General features: G+C 38.0%; 2 protein-coding genes and 1 pseudogene across 2 annotated transcripts; all 3 read left to right on the forward strand.

The window, feature by feature from the left end:
• The first annotated feature begins 338 nt into the window (after positions 1-338).
• Positions 339-1,211, forward strand: LOC132008435 (olfactory receptor 4C6-like). Its single transcript, XM_059387045.1, has one exon. It carries the CDS (start codon positions 339-341, stop codon positions 1,209-1,211), a length of 873 nt encoding a protein of 290 aa, XP_059243028.1.
• A 5,704-nt stretch (positions 1,212-6,915) lies between these two features.
• LOC132008502 (olfactory receptor 4C15-like) lies at positions 6,916-10,283 on the forward strand (annotated as a pseudogene).
• A 7,443-nt stretch (positions 10,284-17,726) lies between these two features.
• On the forward strand, positions 17,727-18,641 carry LOC132008397 (olfactory receptor 4C11-like). The gene has a single exon (XM_059386930.1). It carries the CDS (start codon positions 17,727-17,729, stop codon positions 18,639-18,641), a length of 915 nt encoding a protein of 304 aa, XP_059242913.1.
• Positions 18,642-19,653: the final 1,012 nt, after the last annotated feature.

Consider the following 19,653-nt stretch of genomic DNA (forward strand, 5'->3'; position numbering starts at 1 on the left):
AAGAGAGCCTTATTTTATATGCCTATTTAAAGTAGTGGTCTCTAATGTGTTCCCACCCAAGGGCAGACAGCCTCTGCTAAGGATCCAGAGCCAGGAGAACTTTACTACTGGAGCAGTAATTTCCCTGTATCATTTGGGATCAATTAAGATGGAGCTGTTATGAGATTATACTGTTAGCAGGTGGTGGCCATATTAGTGGCTGGAGAAAAAAGCAGGTCAAGAGGGTCTGAGACACAGTGTAAAACTTGTCCAACACACTTAGTGATTACTAATTAAAAACAATATTCTTTTGTAGATTTTCTATCTCAGAGTGGTGTGCTTATATCAGCCCATAGTAAATGAAGAATCCAAACAATGTGACTGAATTCATTCTTTTGGGCATTACAGAGAACCCGGAGCTGCAGAAAATACTCTCTGCTGTGTTTCTAACCATGTATATGTCCACAGTGTTGGAAAACCTACTCATTGTGGTAACTGTGATCACAAGTCAGAGTCTGAGATCACCTATGTATTTCTTCCTTACTTGCTTGTCCCTCATGGATGCCACCTACTCTTCTGTCATTGCCCCGAAGATGATTGTGGACTCTCTCTCCAAGACCACTACCATCTCATTAGAAAGCTGCCTGACTCAGCTCTTTGCAGAGCATTTCTCTGGTGGTGTGGGGATCATCCTTCTCATCGTGATGGCCTATGACCGCTATGTGGCCATCTGTAAGCCCCTGCACTACATGACCATCATGACCTCTCGAGTGTGCTGTCTGCTGCTGGGAGGGACCGGGCTGGGGGGAGTTTTCCACGCAGCAATACAGCTTCTCTTCATGTATCAGATACCCTTCTGTGGCCCCAATGTTATTGATCACTTTATGTGTGATTTGTTTCCCTTGTTGAAACTGGCCCTCATGGACACGTACACCATGGTTCTCTTAGTCATCCTCAATAGTGGGGTGATGTGTGTGACCATCTTCCTTATCCTCATCACTTCCTATGTGGTCATCCTCTGCTCCCTGAGGTCTTGCAGCTCTGAAGGGCGGCGCAAAGCCCTCTCCACCTGTGGCTCCCACCTCACTGTGGTCATCTTGTTCTTTGTGCCATGCATTTTCCTATATGTACAGCCTGTGGCCACTTACCCCATAGACAAGGCAATAGCTGTATCCTTTACCACTGTTGTGCCCATATTAAATCCATTGATCTACACCCTGAGGAATGCTTAGGTAAAAAATGCCATGAGGAAACTGGTGAAATGAGTGACCCTGGATGTCATTGGCTTACATGCTAAGGAAAGATTTTTCCTACAAGGACAATGAGTTCCTTCAAGTCTCATTCATTCCAAATCATTGGGTACCCTAGAGCCAATGGCATCTTTTATGTGTGCCATTCAGATTAAGATACTATAATCAAGTTATTTCTTAATTCTCTAGTACATTTACTCCAACCTTGTTTTTACAAGACTCTGGGAACCCTTTTTCCTCTTCCTTTTTTTTTTTTTTAATTAATTCAAGTCTGGTTTTCAATAATTCCAGTCCTGGTTCAGGGCTTTTGTTTGTTCTTGGTCTGCTTGCTGCTGAACTTCTCTCTCCCAGAGTTATTGCTTGGCTGGCTCCATCTCATTTTTTTTTTTTTAACCTTCTTACGGTAAAGTTTCCACATCTCTTTAAACAAGTCTCTCCTGATGCTTTTCCCTGGGCATTCCCCTTTGTTATTCTCTGCCTCTTCATTCCTGGATTCATTTTACTTGTTTTCATTTTGCCTCATGTCAAAAGAGAAGAAAAAGCCCATGGCAGCATAAATAACTGGTTGTGAGTAAAAAATTTAGGAATATAATGTTTCTGTTTTAATTTTAGAATTACAGAACTGGAAGGATCTTAATGATATTCCTAGCCTCAAATGTTTGTACTCTGTTTGTGAATTTTTCTAGTGTCAAAAGTAGATCAAAAAGCTCCATCTTCTATTACATAGGTAAGAGCTGTTTTTAACATTTGTGTTGAAATTTTACCTGTCAGTTTGAATGCAAATTTCTTCTCTTAACTCTTACAAGTTCATTCACATTAAATAGCTTTCTTGTTAATCATATTACTTCAGAGTTCAGTGTCTGTATTCTTTTTTTTTTTATTTTTTTAACAATTTTTTAAAGATTTTTAATTATTTATTTGACAGAGAGATAGATAGATAGATAGATAGATAGATATCACAATTAGACAGAGAGGCAGGCAGAGACAGAGAGAGAGAGAGAGGAGGAATCAGGTTCCCTGGGGAGCAGAGAGCCCAATGTGGGGCTCAATCTCTGGACCCTGGAGTCATGACCTGAGCCGAAGGCGGAGGCTTTAACCCACTGAGCCACCCAGGAACCCCCCAGTGCCTGACTTCTTCTTCATCTTCTTCTTCTTTTTTAAAAAAATTTATCTATTTATTTATTTATTTTCAGCATAACAGTATTCATTGTTTTTGCACCACACCCAGTGCTCCATGCAAACTGTGCCCTCTCTAATACTCATCACCTGGTTCCCCCAAACTCCCACCCCTCGCCTCTTCAAACCCCTCAGATTGACTTTTTAACAGTAACATCTGAAACAAGTTTTGATCTTACTCCCCTTTATAGGAACTTGCTGTTAATAATGTTAGCTTATAAATCATATGATTCTCTCTCTATTAGAACTGAACATTTCAGTACCATTCATGATAAAATTGCATAGCAAAATAGAGTAAAAGGGTGTCATAGTTTGGAGAAGATATCTTCTTAAAAAGATATTGCCAGCATGAAGTTAATGGAGAAACATTAAATGAACTTGCTTCCTATTTCACTGAGAAAAATTAAGTCATCAGAAGAACATTTCCACAGATCCATGACTATCAATCTATCAGCATCTGTTCAAATATATAACACCTTCTTACCATCTCCAGTAAACACATAACCTTGCTCCTATCCAAAGGCAACCAATCTCTTTACAATCTGTGTTCTGAGCCTCACCTCCATTTCACTTACATAAAGGCATCTCTTATTTCACCTATATTTCCCTTACTGATGGATCATTTGCTTCAGCAAAGAAGCAGTCTGTCATTTCTTTTATTTTTAAAATGAAATCTTCCCTTGGTCTTATTTCCTTTGTCACATACTACTCCATTTCATTTCCTCCTCTTTGTAGCAAAACCTAAGAGGTTCTTTGATGCCTGTTACCCAATTCTTTCTATTCTCTTTAAACATTTTCCAGGGATACTTCAGTACCTAACACTGAAAATGCTCATTTCAAGGTCACCAGTGACATCTGTGTCCCAAGTTTGAGTAGTCTTTCCTCATTTCTTATCTTATGGACTCCATCATTAATCCCAGTCGGAAGACTGAAGTATCTTTCTGTGTTCTAATCAGACAATAAGCAAATACAAAAGTACCTCCTCTTTCCCTGCAATTCTAGAACTCCAGCAGTAATTCACTCTATCTCACCCTGGATATTCACCGAGGCAGTGGTCCTTTGGGAAATTTGCTAGCTCTGCCCAGTAAGGCCCTGATTTTGAGACACCATTTTCTATAATGAATTAATAACACCCCTTCACCAGAATGACAAAGTATATTTTCATTATAATTGATAAACTTGGGGCGCGTGGGTGGCTCAGAAGGTTAAAGTCTCTGCCTTCGGCTCGGGTCATGATCCCAGAGTCCTGGGATCGAGCCCCGCGTCAGGCTCTCTCCTTGGTGGGGAGCCTGCCTCCTCCTCTCTCTCTCCCTTTGCCTTCCTCTCTGCCTACTTGTGATCTCTCTCTTTGTTGAATAAATAAATAAAATCTTAAAAAAATAAAATAAAATTGATAAACTTGATTCTTAAATTTGTATGTATGTGTAGCTATGTTTGAACATCCTTGGCAATAAAACCAGTGTGAGGGACGTAGAGATAGGGGACAGGATCTTCTATGAACCAGAACATACCATAAAGCTCTGCTTTGTAAACATTTTTCTGTAGGCCTGTTAATAAAGAACTTTAACGAATGGAAGAAATGGCCCAGAGATAAGCCATCTATCTTTGGAAACTTGGTATAGATTTTGTATATTAATAAATGATGAAGGCAAGATTTTAAATCTGAGGATAGAATGGTTTATTGGATCAATTCCCCTCATTTCATACATTTGGACCAATTGGACCAATTCCCCTCATTTCATACATTTCTTTGTGCGTGTATCTGTCTCTGTTCTCTCTCATTTTTGACTTGTAAAGCTGTTTTTTGAAACTTCACCTAATATTTGCACAAATAACATGTTTGTTATATTATCTGTCTCCCCCACCTTCACACTATTATTTCAGTGTTACAGCTCTCATTTCTGCTAACAGAATCAAGTAATTAGTGATGGAGAAAACAGGGCATGGAATAAAGTAGAAGATGTCAAGTGTGGTTTGAAGTAGGGTCCAGAGTTCCAGAAATAATTGCTGGAGTCCTGCTGTTGAGTCATGTGTTTAGAGGATCAGCTTCTCTAGGAATGTGGTGCTGGTCAGATGGTTCTTCTGCTCAGGGAATCTCTCTAAACTGTTAGTGAAAAGATAATAATACTTGTTCCTTAACACCACAGGGGAATAACACCTGTCCCTCAATACCATGGGTGAAAGTGCTTCTGCAAGTTCATTTTTCTGATGAATCAATTCAATATTGCTTCTTTATGTCAGATGTGAATAGATATAAAAATAGGTAGGATACAGGAGTGTGTAGGACAACAGACTCCTGGTTATGCACCCTCTCCCCAGGGACATTATGAACTAAGTCTAAGTTTCCCTCAAGCTTCAATCCCAGGGCTACCTAGATTCAGAGTATACAGACCTGCCATTCCTTCTCCTTTAACAAAAAAATGGAAAAGAGAAAAAGTCCTTTAATCTTTAAATATTGTGTCCTTTAGTTTTAAAATGATGACATATATAGCTTAAGTACTGAGGAATAAAAAGTAGATTTCAGATTAGACATACATCTTTTCACATTATTCATTATTCTTAACAAGCACCTGTTGCTACTCTACTTCCAACACATTACAGGTCTTTCTTTCTTTCCTTCCTTCCTTTCTTTCTTTCTTTCTTTCTTTCTTTCTTTCGTTTTAAAGATTTTTATTTACTTATTTGACAGAGATCACAAGTAGGCAGAGAGGCAGGCAGAGAGAGAGAGGAGGAGGAAGCAGGCTCCCTGCAGAGCACAGAGCCAAATGTGGGGCTGGATCCCAGGACCCTTGGATCATGACCCAAGCAAAAGGCAGAGGCTTTAACCCATTGAGCTACCCAGGTGCCCCAAGAAGGAAACTTTTGCTTCTTTACTTTTTTCCTGGAGACCATGCTGAAGATTGATAAGTAGTGGGGAACATTCTCTACCTTGTCAGCCAGAGTTACTCTTCCTCTCCCTCTTACATGTACAAGTAAGACTTGGGACTCATTTCACATGTTGGGTAGCCATTGAAGGGGCTTTTCTCTGTGCAGTATAGGAGATTGCCATCACCAGAATTTTCAAGAGACTGACAAATGGTGAGATTTATAATGCACATTTTTGCATTTGCAGAGTATTTTAAAGTGTGAGATAGTAGTTAAAAGAATGGTGTTGTTGTCCAGCTACCAAGTTTAATGCAAGCATTAGTCTATCACTTAGCCGTGGACCACTGGGCCAGCTATATAACTTTTTTTCACCCTAAATCTTCATTTTTAATGTAAATCATATATAAAAAGTCTCAAAGGATTTAGAAACAAAATAATCCACGTGGTGTTCACAGGACAGCACTTGACACAATAATATGTTATCAATAAATAGTAGCTGTTAGAATGCAAACATTTTTTAGAGGGTTAGGAGTACCTAATACATCAAGGCTAATGAAATTAGAACTTATTTAGTTTTTCATCTTCAGGTTAAATCCAAATGCTGATGTAATGCCACATATACCTATTTAGGTCCTAGTCATGTTATCCTATTTTTTATTTGTTTGGGCCTCCGGGGGGGCTCAGTGGGTTAGGCTTCTCCCTTCAGCTAGGTATCATGATCCCAGGTTCCTGGGATTGACCCCCACATTGGGCTCTCTGTTCTGCGGGGAGCCTGCTTCCTCCTCCTCTCTCTCTTTGCCTGCCTCTCTGCCTGCTTGTGATCTCTGTCTGTCAAATAAATAAATAATTTTTTAAAAGACATTCATATGTGGCTAATATGTACTAATAAGTGCATAAAATCTTAAATTCAGCCTGAAATAGGATTATAGAATATTACATACAATGGTGACTATACTATTAATTCCTCATATAGTTTTGCTTGTTTCTTTTTTCTTTAATGTCCTCTACCACAGAACTATTAGATATGGGTATAAGCAAGATGTCAGAGAAATAATTCAGGAGAGCAATCAAAGTCAAGAGCTAGGCTTGAATAAAGTATTAGTCACAATAGAATCTCTAAGGGCAGAAATGAGATCCAATTAGGTCAGATTAAAAAATGCTATGAATGAGTTGCAGTCTAGGGGCACGGGGGTGGCTTAGTGGTTTAAGCCTCTGCCTTTGGCTCAGGTCATGATCTCAGGGTCCTGGGAGGAACTCTGCTCAGCAGGGTGCCTGCTTCCCCCTCTCTCTCTGCCTGCCTCTCCTTCTACTTGTGATCTCCCTCTGTGAAATAAATAAACAAAATCTTTTACAAAAAAAATGCGTTGCATTCTAAACTGGATACTCTAACAGTCTGGGTAAATGAAACAGAAAGGGAATCAGTGATCTAGAAGATAAGCTGAGGGAAAGAAGGAAGTTGAGTAAAACAAAGATAGGCATCTAGAAGCACATGAAGAAAGGGTTGGAGAGATTAATGAAGACATTAAACGTTCCAATGTCAGAATTCTTGGGATTCTCATATAGTTTTATAAATTTACTTCAGTGTTCAAATGGGAATTTCTATTATTTTCAGAATGATTGATGCTAGAATTAGTTTTGTGCCAAAATGAGTGGGAAGGAAATAGTGGGCAAAGGGGAGAGTAGGGAGGCAAAATTTCCCAGGTCACAGCCCTGGAGATGGTTCACAGTTCCATTTACAGCCACGAAGGTCCTTGAGCAATCTCTGGTGCACCTCCAGTGTATTGAAGAGTATGGCTATTGAGGAAGAATAGACCTTTGAATCTTCGGGAAAATTTGGGCCATGATACATCTATTTGTGAAAAGCTTATAACAGTTTAACACTTTTAGTTTAAGAAGCTATGTTATGTTATCATGAGAGTTCCACCTACACAAATTAATTATACTGGACACTTGATAAAATGATTTTCAAGCTCCCTCTCCTTTTTTTCTGAACTGCTAAGTTGATGGAAAATGATGGTGTTGTGGATTTGAAGATTTTTAGGGGTGTCTGGGTGATCCATTGGCTTACGCATCTGAATGTTGCTTTCAACTCAGGTGGTTGATCTAGTGTCTTGAGATAGTGCTCTGCCTCTGCATTCTGCAGAGTCTGCTTCCGACTGCTCTGCAAACCTGTTGCAGTTGCTCTGCAACTCTGCATTCAGCATGGAGTTTGCTTCAGATTCTCTCTTCCTCTCCTTCTGCCCCTCCTGCTCATAATCTCTCTCGAGAATAAATAAATCATCTTAAATAAAGTAAACTTGATTTTTAATTTTAAACTTCATACAGTTCTCTCTAGATACTTACTGAAAATAAAAGTCTATTATTTTTGTATGTTCACATCTTGATTTTGATTATATAACATGTCAGTATAAATGGGCAGAGTTATTATGCATTTGTTGTTTTTCTCTTTTCACATTATAAAAATGCTTCATCGTTCATGTCCTCACACTATTAATTAGTGTTTCACTGTCAGTATAAGGTGCTATCAATCTGTCATAGCCTGAATTGCAGAAGCATCCTCCTATTGTTGACCACGTTAGATATATCTAAATTTTCACTATCATAAATTACATGACATCATCCTCCATTATAAAAGTTATACCACCCTGGGGCACCTGGGTGGCTCAGTGGGTTAAGCCACTGCCTTCAACTCAGGTCATGATCTCAGGGTCCTGGGATCAAGTCCCACATCGGGCTCTCTGCTCAGCAGGGAGCCTGCTTCCCTCTCTCTCTCTCTCTCTGCTTGCCTCTCTGCCTACTTGTGATCTATCTCTGTCAAATAAATAAATAAAATCTTAAAAAAAATTTATACCACCCTATTTCACTTTAGAATAACCTTTAGTGCGGGAGTTACTACTATAAGGAACACAAACATGTTTGTCAGTCTGGAAATAATGCAAAGGAATTTTGCAAATGAGTGCATGAATAAAGCAGTTTTACTGCAACTTTAGAATTAGTATATTTTTAAAACCCGTGATTTAAAATAAAACCACATATTTTACCTTATGATAATCTAAAATTTCAAGCTTACTGTGTGTGTAGACAGTGCTTAAAAATAATGCCATTGATAGATTGTATCTTTAAGTAATTGGGCATTATCTTCTGATTCTACATTCATTTATTCTGTGTTCTTCATCAAAAGGCCTCATCCAAACATGAACAAGGGAATCAGAAGGCTTAAACCTCTACAGCTGGGTGGAGAGTTGAAAGGCCAACCTGTTCTTCATTCTTGCAAGGAGAGGAAAAGGCTTGTTCCTTTCTGTTGACACAGTGGGAAAGACTTAGGTATTAGAACTAAATTTTCTCTATTAATATCCCAGATCTAACTTCTATTCTCAAATTTATCTTTGTATGCATGAGTTTCATATCAGTACAATAAGGATAAGACCTAACATGGACTGTATCCTAGGCACTAGGCCTACAACTATTTTTCGTTTGTTTTGTTTTGGTATTATTTAATTTAGTAAACATGCCAACACTCTGGTATAGGTTTTTTTTTTTTTTTTTCCTTTCTAAATTCCAGTTCTTATTTTAAAATGATGAAGAAAACATAAACAAAAACAACAACCAAGCAACTCAACACATGGATACTTGCTCTGTGTTTGTATGGAGCTTTCCCATGTATCTTCTCTTTTATAAGGAATGAATGAACTCACCTTAAAGGCTATGTTCATTTCAGATGTTTAAAGAAATATTTGAGAGTAGCCATGATTTGCAAGTGCTTCTTAACCTGAATGTTATTCTTCTGTTTGCAGATCAGGCAAACTTCTAGCAGGGATAGCATGTAAATGTACTCTGCTCCTATTCTGTGCTCAGGGGTGGACATGATAACTCCAGTGTCATGCTCCTTTCCTTAGAATCCTCCTCCTCCTCCTCAGTTCTTCCTGAGCTTCCACTACCACCTTCAACAAATTTGAATTTTGTGTTCACAGTGATGCTAGAAACACAGAAGATAATTTTTTATGTAGATGCACCAACTTCTTAATGACGACTGTATCACTTTACACTGGTCTGAAACACATTTTTCTTTCTCATAATTGTAGCCTCTACATGGTCCTTCTGGCAGCTTTGAGCTTTCCCTTGGAAATCATGCAAAACCAAAATTTTGTAACTTGAGTTTGTTCTCCTGGGGCTTTCACAAAATCCTAAGTTCAGAAAACAGTACTTGTATTTTTGTGTGGATACATTGCAACTGTCAGGGGCAACTGGCTAATTGTCGTAACCATCAGCAACAGCCCAGTACTCCTCAGCTCCCCCACGTACTTCTTGGCTTTCCTGTCCTTCCTGGATGCCTGCTTCTCCACTGTCATTGCCCCGCAAGATGATTGTGGACTCTCTCTATGAGACGAAAGCCATCTCCATTGAGATTGCTTGACCCAGCTCTTTGCTGAGCACTTCTTTGCTGGGCTGGAGGTGATTGTCCTCAGAGCCATTGCTTATGATCACAATGTGGCCATCTGTAAGCCCCTACACTACACAACCATCATGAGCTATAGGCTCTGTGGCATTCTGATGGTATAGACTGGATGGCGAGTTTTCTGCATTCCCTGACAAAATTTTTCTTTACTCTCCACCTGCCCTTCTATGGCCCCAATACCATTGATCACTTCATGTGTGATTTGTACCCATTACTGGAGCTTGCCTGCACTGACACATCTTTGGCCTTTTGGTGGTTGCTAACAGTGGGTCTATCTGCATCATAATACTCTCTTTGTTGCTTGTCTCCTATGTTGTCATCTTGCTCTCTCTGAGCACCCATGAAGGGTAGTGGAAAGCTCTCTCCCCCTGTGGATCTCATGTCGCTATTGTGGTTTTCTTCTTTGTCCTCTGCATATTTGTGTATGCACGGTCTGCACCTGTTTTCTCCTTTGACCAATGGTGACTGTCTTTTACACGATCCTAACTCCTTTGCTCAATCCTTTGATTTATACTTTCAGGAATAGGGAAATGAAAAATGCCATAAAGAAAATATGAAACAGACTAATGGTGGTTTGTAGAGACAAATGAAACATTGAAGTTCAAAAAATTGTGAAGAATAAAAATCAGATATTCCAAACAAAATCTTTGTGTGTTTTGTCCTCTTTAATAGGAGCTTATATATTGGGAAAAAAAAAAAAGAGAGAAAAAGAAAAAGAAAAAGACAAAAAGCCAGTAATATGGTGCCAGGAAAAATATTTTCACACTTAGATCACTTACCAATTCTGATTTGGTAATTCAGTATTCATAGTAAATTAAAAAGTGTTGGAGATTATGTTTACTTAATATGTAAGATTCAGTGAAAGATTAGGAAGAGAAATTACCCATCAAAACTCTTGCCACTCATCCCATGTTTTGGTAAATCTTTGTGGAGGAATGATAAAAAACATCTGAGAGATTAGAAACAAACTTAAGCTATTTCAAGTTAAAAGAAACTTATGTGTAGGATATTGATCTCTGTGATCAATGAAGACAATAGTCAGGACTCAAGGGTGGAAGAGATCAAGAATTCTCATAAACTGAGCAGTACAGGAGATCGTACATCATATGACTATGTTCTGAAAGAGGAACTCATACCTTGGATTTTATGACCTCACTTCCCCATCTACTCTTATTTATTTTATTTTATTTTTTTATGTTTCAAGAAAAGTTATTGCTTTCTGATATGCTGATATAATTTAATTTTCTTATTTTATTTTTTTTTTGTCAGTTTCCTCTCATGGACTGTATGCTCTAGTTGAGGCAGGGAATTTTTTTTTGTTCATTATGTATCATAATAATCTAGAACATCCTTATGTAGGAGTTCAGTGAATAACTGTTGAATAAGTGCATAAATGAGGTATCTTCCCATATGCCCCTTTAAGTATATCTGTAACATTAAGACATCAAAGTAAAGTTTGGCAAAGGAATGTAGTTATTGCTGATATTAGATCTTGGTAATGGTATCTCTCTCTCTATATATAAAATTTTATATAATATGTATAAAATTAAATTTTATATAATTTTATATAAAATACAATTATATGTATATATGTACATACATGTATATATATATATATTTTTTAAGATTTTATTTATTATTTATTTGACAGAGAGAGTTCACAAGTAGGCAGAGAGGCAGGCAGAGAGAGAGGAGGAAGCAGGCTCCCTGCTGATGCGGGACTTGATCCCAGGACCCTGAGATCATGACCTGAGCTGAAGGCAGTGGCTTAACCCTCTTAGCCACCCAGGTGCCCTACATGTATATATTTTTATATATATTTATACTATATATTTATATAGATAAATTTTTTATAATATATATAATTATATTTTATAATCTTTTATATAAAATATAATTAAATGTATATACAAAATTCAAGTAGAAAATAAAGCCACTGCTGTCTATGCACTTTCTCATTTTTCACACTCTGTTCCCTCTTCCACTCTCTGAAAACAATAAGTCTTGCTCCCAGTGATCTGAACTTTAATTGTGAACTATCTCTTTATTAAAAAAAAAGATTTTATTTATTTGACAGAGATCACAAGTAGGTAGAGAAGCAGGCAGAAAGAGAGGAGGAAGAAGGCTCCCTGCTGAGTAGAGAGCCTGATGTGGGGCTCGATCCAAGGACTCTGGGATCATGACCTGAGCCGAAGGCAGAGGCTTTAACCCACTGAACCACCCAGGCACCCCTGAACTATTACTGATCCAATTAAAATAATTTCTCTCCTCAAATTTTCATTGTATCAGTTGGGTTTATATAGCCAGCATTTCTGAATTATTCATTGGAAACCTTCCTTTGTAAGATACAACTTTAAATAAGCAGAGTTTAAATCAGTGCCCTGATTGATATTAAGATGAGGACAGAGGGGGCTTAAACTAAGACAAACCTCAGTTGGGAATCCTGCAATTGCACTACTGGGTATTTACCTCAAAGATATAGATGTAGTTAAAAGAAGGGCCATCTGTACCCCAATGTTTATAGCAACAATGGCCACAGTCGCCAAACTGTGGAAGAAACCAAGATGCCCTTCAACAGACAAATAGATAAGGAAGATGTGGTCCATATACACTACGGAGTATTATGCCTTCATCAGAAAGGATGAATACCCAACTTTTGTAGCAACATGGATGGGACTGGAAGAGATTATGCTGAGTGAAATAAGTCAAGCATAGAGAGTCAATTATCATATGGTTTCACTTATTTGTGGAGCATAACAAATAGCATGGAGGACAAGGGGAGTTAGAGAGGAGAAGGGAGTTGGGGTAAATTGGAAGGGGAGGTGAACCATGAGAGACTATGGACTCTGAAAAACAATCTGAGGGTTTTGAAGGGGCCGGGGGTGGGAGGTTGGGGTACCAAGTGGTGGGTATTAGAGACGGCACAGATTGCATAGAGCACTGGGAGTGGTGCAAAAATAATGAATACTGTTATGCTGAAAAAAAAAAAAAAAAGACAAACCTCAGTTGGCATTTGTTCTATTTCCACACAGTTTCTTGATGGGATGAGCATAGTCAAGTGATTTCAGGAAATCCTGGCATTTTTTTTTTAAGATTTTATTTATTTATTTATTTGACAGAGAACACAAGTAGGCAGAGAGGCAGGCAGAGAGAGAGAGAGAGAGAAGCAGGCTCTGCACTAAGCAGAGAGTCTGATGCGGGGCTCGATCCCAGGACCCTGGGACCATGACCTGGGCTGAAGGCAGTGGTTTTAACCCGCTAAGCCACCCAGGCACTCCTCTGGCATTGTTTTGACAGAATTTGGAACCTCAATGTCATCCAGTCTTATGGTGTACAAGAAATTTAATGATCACTAAAGGCCTTTTTACTCAGAGATTGAAGAATTTTCATGAGATTGTTGACTCAGCTTCTTGCCTTTGGCCACTTCAGGATCTCCTTGCAAACTATCCTCCAGAGTGCTGGGTAGTAACATGATTTTCCATGGGAAAAGTAATTTTTAATGCAATCTATATCATCTTTGATAGCTTATAACTTTTCTCAGACAACTTTCTGTGTGGATAGGAAGAATGGCACATATTTCTGTGTCGCTATGTGGAACAGCACACATCTTTTTTTAAAGACTTGTGTATACATTATGTATGGATGTATGTATATATGTATGAATGTATGTATGTATTTGAGAGGGAGAAGAGAGAAAAAAGTAGGGGGAGGAGCAGAGTGAGGGGGACAGTAGGAGGACAAGCAGACTCTGTGCTAAATGCAGAGTCTGACACAGGGCTCGACCTCATGACCCCAAGACCATGACCTGAGCCCAAATTAAGAGTTAGAGACTTAACTGATTGAACCACCCAGTACCCCATGGATGGCACACACATTTAAAAAGAAAACACAGAAGACATGTATTCAAAAATTCCTTCCCATTCCTTCTTTCCTTTCTTCCTCTCTACATTGACTTAGAAGCGTAGTTAAGATTTGGAAAGGGAGTACTGAATATTAATGTTAAAAATTATATATATATATATTTGGGACACCTAGATGGCTCAGTCAGTTGAGTTTCTGACTCTTGATTTCAGGTCAGGTCATGATCTCATAGTTAAGAGATTGAGCCCTGTGTGGAGTTCTTCACTGGGTGTAGAGCCTGCTTAAAATTCTTTCTCTCCCTTTGCCTTCCCCCCAACAACTCCTGTGCTCTCTCTCTCTCTAAAAAAAGTATTCAAAAGAAGAAAGTTGAAAGAAAGAAAAAGAAAAAGAAAAAGAAATTTTTATTACTGGTTGACTTTTCCTAAGAGAAAATTGGAAATTAAATATGGTGAGAAAATTGCTTAACATCACATAGCAAATAATGGTGAGGCTAGGGCTCATGTCTGTCTATCCTACATAGTTCATGTATCTAAGCCTTTAGGTGGCTTCAACAACTTTCATGATTCTAGAAGAGATGGGCTGAAGCAAAGCTTATGGAGAAGTGAACAGATTTTCCTCTCCTGCAGTTCACAGTGAGTTGAAGCTAACTAATTGGCCCCAAAGCATGTGTTTGCCCATGGACCGTCTGAACAAGTTGACACATTGGACATCCTTTGGGACAGTTGGGAGTAATGGTTTTCCTGGGGTTCCTGAGGCTGGATGCCTGCCTTAGGCATTTGTTAACTTGTGTGAGAGTTGCCATAAATATGCAGTGCTGTGGAAGAAACCAGTTACTCATATGTTTTCCAAAGGAGCAACTCTGGGAAGAGAGGCAGCCTCAAAGGAATTTCTCTCTCAGAGTGCAGGGATAAGGTTCCTTCACAAAGTTTTGAGGAACTGAATTAAGAAATTTCTCTTTTTTATGAACATCTCCCCTACTCCAATCTAGAGCTTGTTGTTTTTGTCTAAATTCGTGTTTTGGGGGGTGGAACTGTGTAATGTAGGGCCACATGCAGAGTCCCTTTTCTGCATAGACTCTATATTCCATCACCTCTTGTGATAAAAACATTGACAAATCTTAATGAAGTATAGTTTGCATGTTTTATTCAAGCTTCATATGATTCAGCCTCTAAGTAAATTGAAGGTGAAGATATGAAAAAATTTGCTCTACTGGAAGTCATCTATTTCCTCATAAGCAAAGAGGTAAGCTTTTTAGTCTGTCTGAGATCATTTCCTCACATTCCCTTGTCAAGCCTGATCTGATGGAATCTATATTCCGAGGGTCTTCTAACAAATGGTGAAGTTCCTGGACACTATTTCTACCCATGGGGTGCTGAGGTAGTTAAGGCTTCCCAAATCTTTGCTGGCCTCAGTGCAAGGATTTCCTACTTTCAAATCATCTCTGTTTAATGTAGGGGTGGGGTAGAGCAAGAAACTTCAGCATGGCATTGCGGCCAACTTGGGAGAAATTTCTCTCTTGGGGAGGCCCCTGATTTGAAAAGTTTTGGGTCAGTCACGATGCTTTTGGGCTGGGTGTAACTAAGAGTGCACTTTCTACACACTTGGGTTTTTAAGACTCTGCTTATGACTCACCCCTGCAACTTCTGTCTGGTTTTGGGGTGAGGGACCATGTGGTGGGTCAGAAGGAAAGAATTGAAGTCTCCAATGAAAACTCAGGTCAAACGACCCTCTCCAATGTGGTTTGCTCACCTCCCCTCTTTTGTATGCCTTTTCTATCTTCTCCCCTAACCCTTCTCTTCCTGGTGTCTCCTCACTCTCATTCTCCTCTCTCCTGCTCTGACTCTATGCTCTCCTTGCCCTATCTTCCTTTTCACCATTATTCATTTGGGTATCTAGTTTTCCCTATTCCTCACCATGCAGTTTATAGAACCCGATTTTTACAGAACTGGAAGTTAAGGTATCAGATGGCACCCTTCTCTGATCTTTCAGGATTTACCTTCTCTTGCATGCAATGATGATAGGGATTTGATGTTTTATATGCTGTGGAGGGTGAATACTAGGGACAGAAAATGCTACCTATAGCATCCCATTCCTGCTTTAGCCTGACTGTTCTGTACCACAGAAACTTTCTGGATCACAGGTGAAACTCTGCATACAGATTTTTCTGTACATAAAGCAAGGGGCCACACCAAAATTGCAAGAAAATGTGAATGTCAAAAATACTAATAAAAGAGGAATATTGTTTCAGTGATGTTTGAACATTACAGAACAAGAAACATATATAATCTGGGATTGCATAATTCAATTGTGTGTATAATCTAAATATTAAGTATATATATTAAACATATGTATGTATTTAATAAGAAGAAGTATTTATTAATAGAAGAGATAGAGGTAGAAGTCTATTGACCTGAGAAAACCAAAATTATATTGGTAGCAATATAATTTGAAATGTAAAATTTAAACAGGTTAAAAAGTTAAAATTAGGATTAAGGAGAATAAGAAGCATGTTCTATTACTGTGAAGTCACCCAAAATCTGAGATAGAAGATAGTCTGGGAGTGTGAAGGGATAGTGATTGAATTCAGTGATAGAACTATGAGTGGTGGTGTTGATCTCATATAATGTACATATCTTATAAATGCTACTTTCTTGTTTTAATGCCCCAAATCTTCTTTTTGCTTATTTAAACGAGAACAAATAGAGCTACATCACTTGGATTTACTGATTGTCCATTATTTGCCCCTGATCCTCTCTATTACAACCTTTTAAAGTCAACCAGATCCCCAGGAATCTAGTGTTTTAAAACAAAACAATCATTATTTTCATTCTTTTCTAATGGTGTCAGAGACCATTGGAACTATTGATCACAGCATATAGTTAAAACATCTCTAGTTTATCATACAACTCTAGTATTATTTTAGCTAGATGGCAAATTAATTTTAAATTTTATTTAGATATGGAATTTTATTAGGGTAAATGGGAAGTTTATATTCTACTTAGAGAAATTGAGAACAAACTTATAGCATACTTGAACTTCAGAGAAATGTGCTGGAAAATCCAGTTTACATATTTAAGGCCAATACTTCACTTCTTTATCATTTTTGAAACTTCACTGACCAGCCAATTGATAATTAAGTGACCATTGTTCTTTTGAAACCAAAATTCAATTGGTATTATCACATATGGTTTTATGTAATTCTTATATCAGTAATGGTCTTATCTAAAGGTGTGTTATCCTTCTGACTTGGTTGAAAAGAGGCTGAAGAAATATTTATATGCCCCCTTACATAGATTGAAGATATTAGTATGTACTTAGTATATATTGGTAATTACTTTGTTTTGTTATTGATTCATTGAAGGATTGTTGATTTATCAGAAAGAGCTTCTCAAAATTTATACTAAAATAAATACTACATTATTTTTCACCAATATTAAAATGTACAGAAACATTGTAGACAGAATGAAAATAAATTGTGCTAATTTCCTAAATGGAAGCAATAGAAGAAGGTATAATTATGGCTGCCATGAAGCTGAATTAGGAAGTAATTTCTTCTTAAAGCATAATCCAAGCAAGGTACTCAAGAGGTCAGGAATAATAAAGGCAAACTGTTGACCAAATCAAGAAATGTTTATTTTAAGAGAGAGTCTCCAATTGTATATATTTTAAAATTAAAAGGGATAATCTTTTTCAGTAATTCAGCTGCATTTACATTGTAAGCACATCATACACATAGTTATATACTTAATAAAGTATCTATTAGGGTATCTAATTGTCAAATGAAGATAAAGCTTCAAGACCTTGAAGTGACCTGATCAAAATCATACAGCAAAGTCATTAGTTCTCAGAACTTGGCAGAACTAACCATTACGTGAGAGCTTTGTTACCCCTGAAAATCTTGGTTCACATAAGAAGACCTTCAGTTAATGCTCATGGTTAAAGCATGGACATAGCATTAAAAAACAAAAACCAAGTTTCCCAAGTGATTTCAATATATGAAAAACTGAGAGCCACTGATTTATGTGTTGATGGAATTAGAACTATATAAGTGCAATTTGAGTACAATTTCATCACCATAGCCAGGTCACTATTTCCCCAATTTTCTCTGCAGATGAACAGTTTCTACATTCGCTGTAACCATGAAATTGAATAGCAATGTGAGTGAATTCATTCTGCTTGGGCTAACCCAGAATGTTCTGAAAGAGAAAGTCGTGTTTGTGGTCTTCTTCTTTCTATACCTTGCAACTCTAATGGCAAATTTACTGATTATGATGACCATAAGATACAGCCGGACACTTGGGAGCCCCATGTACTTCTTCCTTTTCTACTTATCCTTTGCTGATACCTGCTTCTCAACAACCACTGCTCCGAGGTTGATAGTAGACTCTGTATCTGAGAAGAAAGTCATCTCCTACAATGAGTGCATGACCCAGATTTTTGCATTTCACTTCTTTGGGTGCATGGAGATCTTGGTGCTCGTCCTCATGTCCTTAGATCGCTATGTGGCTATTTGTAAGCCCCTGCGGTACACAACTATCATGAGCCACCGTGTCTGTGGTACAATGGTGAATCTGGCCTGGGTGGTATCTTTTATCCATTCTTCTTCACAGATTTTCTTGGCTTTGGAACTACCATTCTGTGGACCCAATGTTATCGATAATTATTTCTGTGATATGCCAACTTTGTTGAAACTTGCATGCATGGACACTCATTTAATTAATTTACACATAGTTTTTAATAGTGGGGCTATCTGCATGGTAAGTTTCATTGTCCTGCTTACCTCTTACATTTTTATCTTACATTCTCTGAATAACCAGAGTGCAGAAGGAAGAAAGAAAGCCCTCTCTACCTGCACCTCCCACATTATCGTTGTCATCTTATTCTTTGTCCCATGTATATTCACATATGATCGTCCTGTAACTACATTTCCAATGGACAAGATGGTGGCTGTGTTTTACACTATTGGGACACCCTTGCTCAACCCTCTGATTTACACTCTGAGAAATGCAGAAGTGAAAAATGCCATGAGGAAGTTATGGTGCAACAAACTCTGACTTGAAATGGAAAAACAAACAAACAAAACAAAGCAAAACAGAAGACTCCAATTTCTAATCCTGTAACAGCTTAAATAAGATTGGGTTGATAGAAATCATTTCTATGTTTTTATCCCAGTGTGGACACTTGAATCTTCTCCCAGTAGGTTGTTTGTAGATATAGTAGAATGACCACGGAGCACAGACCCATTTCATTTTGAGTCAGCATCATACACTGCCACACTATCAAATACAGTAGTATTTGTGGGAGATAAGCCCAATTCACCTTTTTGCTGTCTGCACAGCAGATTGTGAGGTAGCCCTTGTTTCATCTATCACCTTAGCTCCCTCCTTTGTACATTATTCTTGGTTGTGTTTCTCTTTTCCATGGTTCTGAGCTGGGTTGAAAGACTGGCCCCTAATTTTGACTGGCCTATTTTGTTGGAAAATCAGTTTTGACACTACTAAATCTTGATCTTTTCTTTTCTGGCTCAATGATGAATATCCTCAAGTCAGTACAAGAAGCTAATGATCCCACAGGACCATAAATATCAACTAATTAAGCTATTTGTCACTTGTCTTCCCTTTGTAACTTCTGTAAAATTAGCCTTTTCGTTTTCTTGTCTCTTGAGCATGTTCAAGGATATAACTCATGACCTTCTATTCAAATAGTATAATTCTAGCTATAATAAATAAATTCATTGTGTTGATCCACAATTTCTATGTACTTTAATATCTTTTTTCTTTGTTCTTCATGATTACCATTATTTAATCAAATTTTAATGTCGTATACATTTCTCATATAAGTCCACAAGCATTTCCCTAATTGTTGGTTGGTGAATTTGGGACAATTTTATCCAATCCTGAGTGTTATATTATAAAAACAAATGCCTCCTGGATAAGAGCACACATATGAGAAAAGCAACAGCTGACAGAGAAAATAGAGTTAATGTTACAATATTTCATCCAAAAGAAGAATATACAAGGGACTGTTTCATAACTAGTGGATAAGATTGCTTGGTTGCCTGGCATG

This window comes from Mustela nigripes, unplaced genomic scaffold (genome assembly GCF_022355385.1).
Source record: "Mustela nigripes isolate SB6536 unplaced genomic scaffold, MUSNIG.SB6536 HiC_scaffold_148, whole genome shotgun sequence".
In the NCBI taxonomy this organism is placed as follows: Eukaryota; Metazoa; Chordata; class Mammalia; order Carnivora; family Mustelidae; genus Mustela; species Mustela nigripes.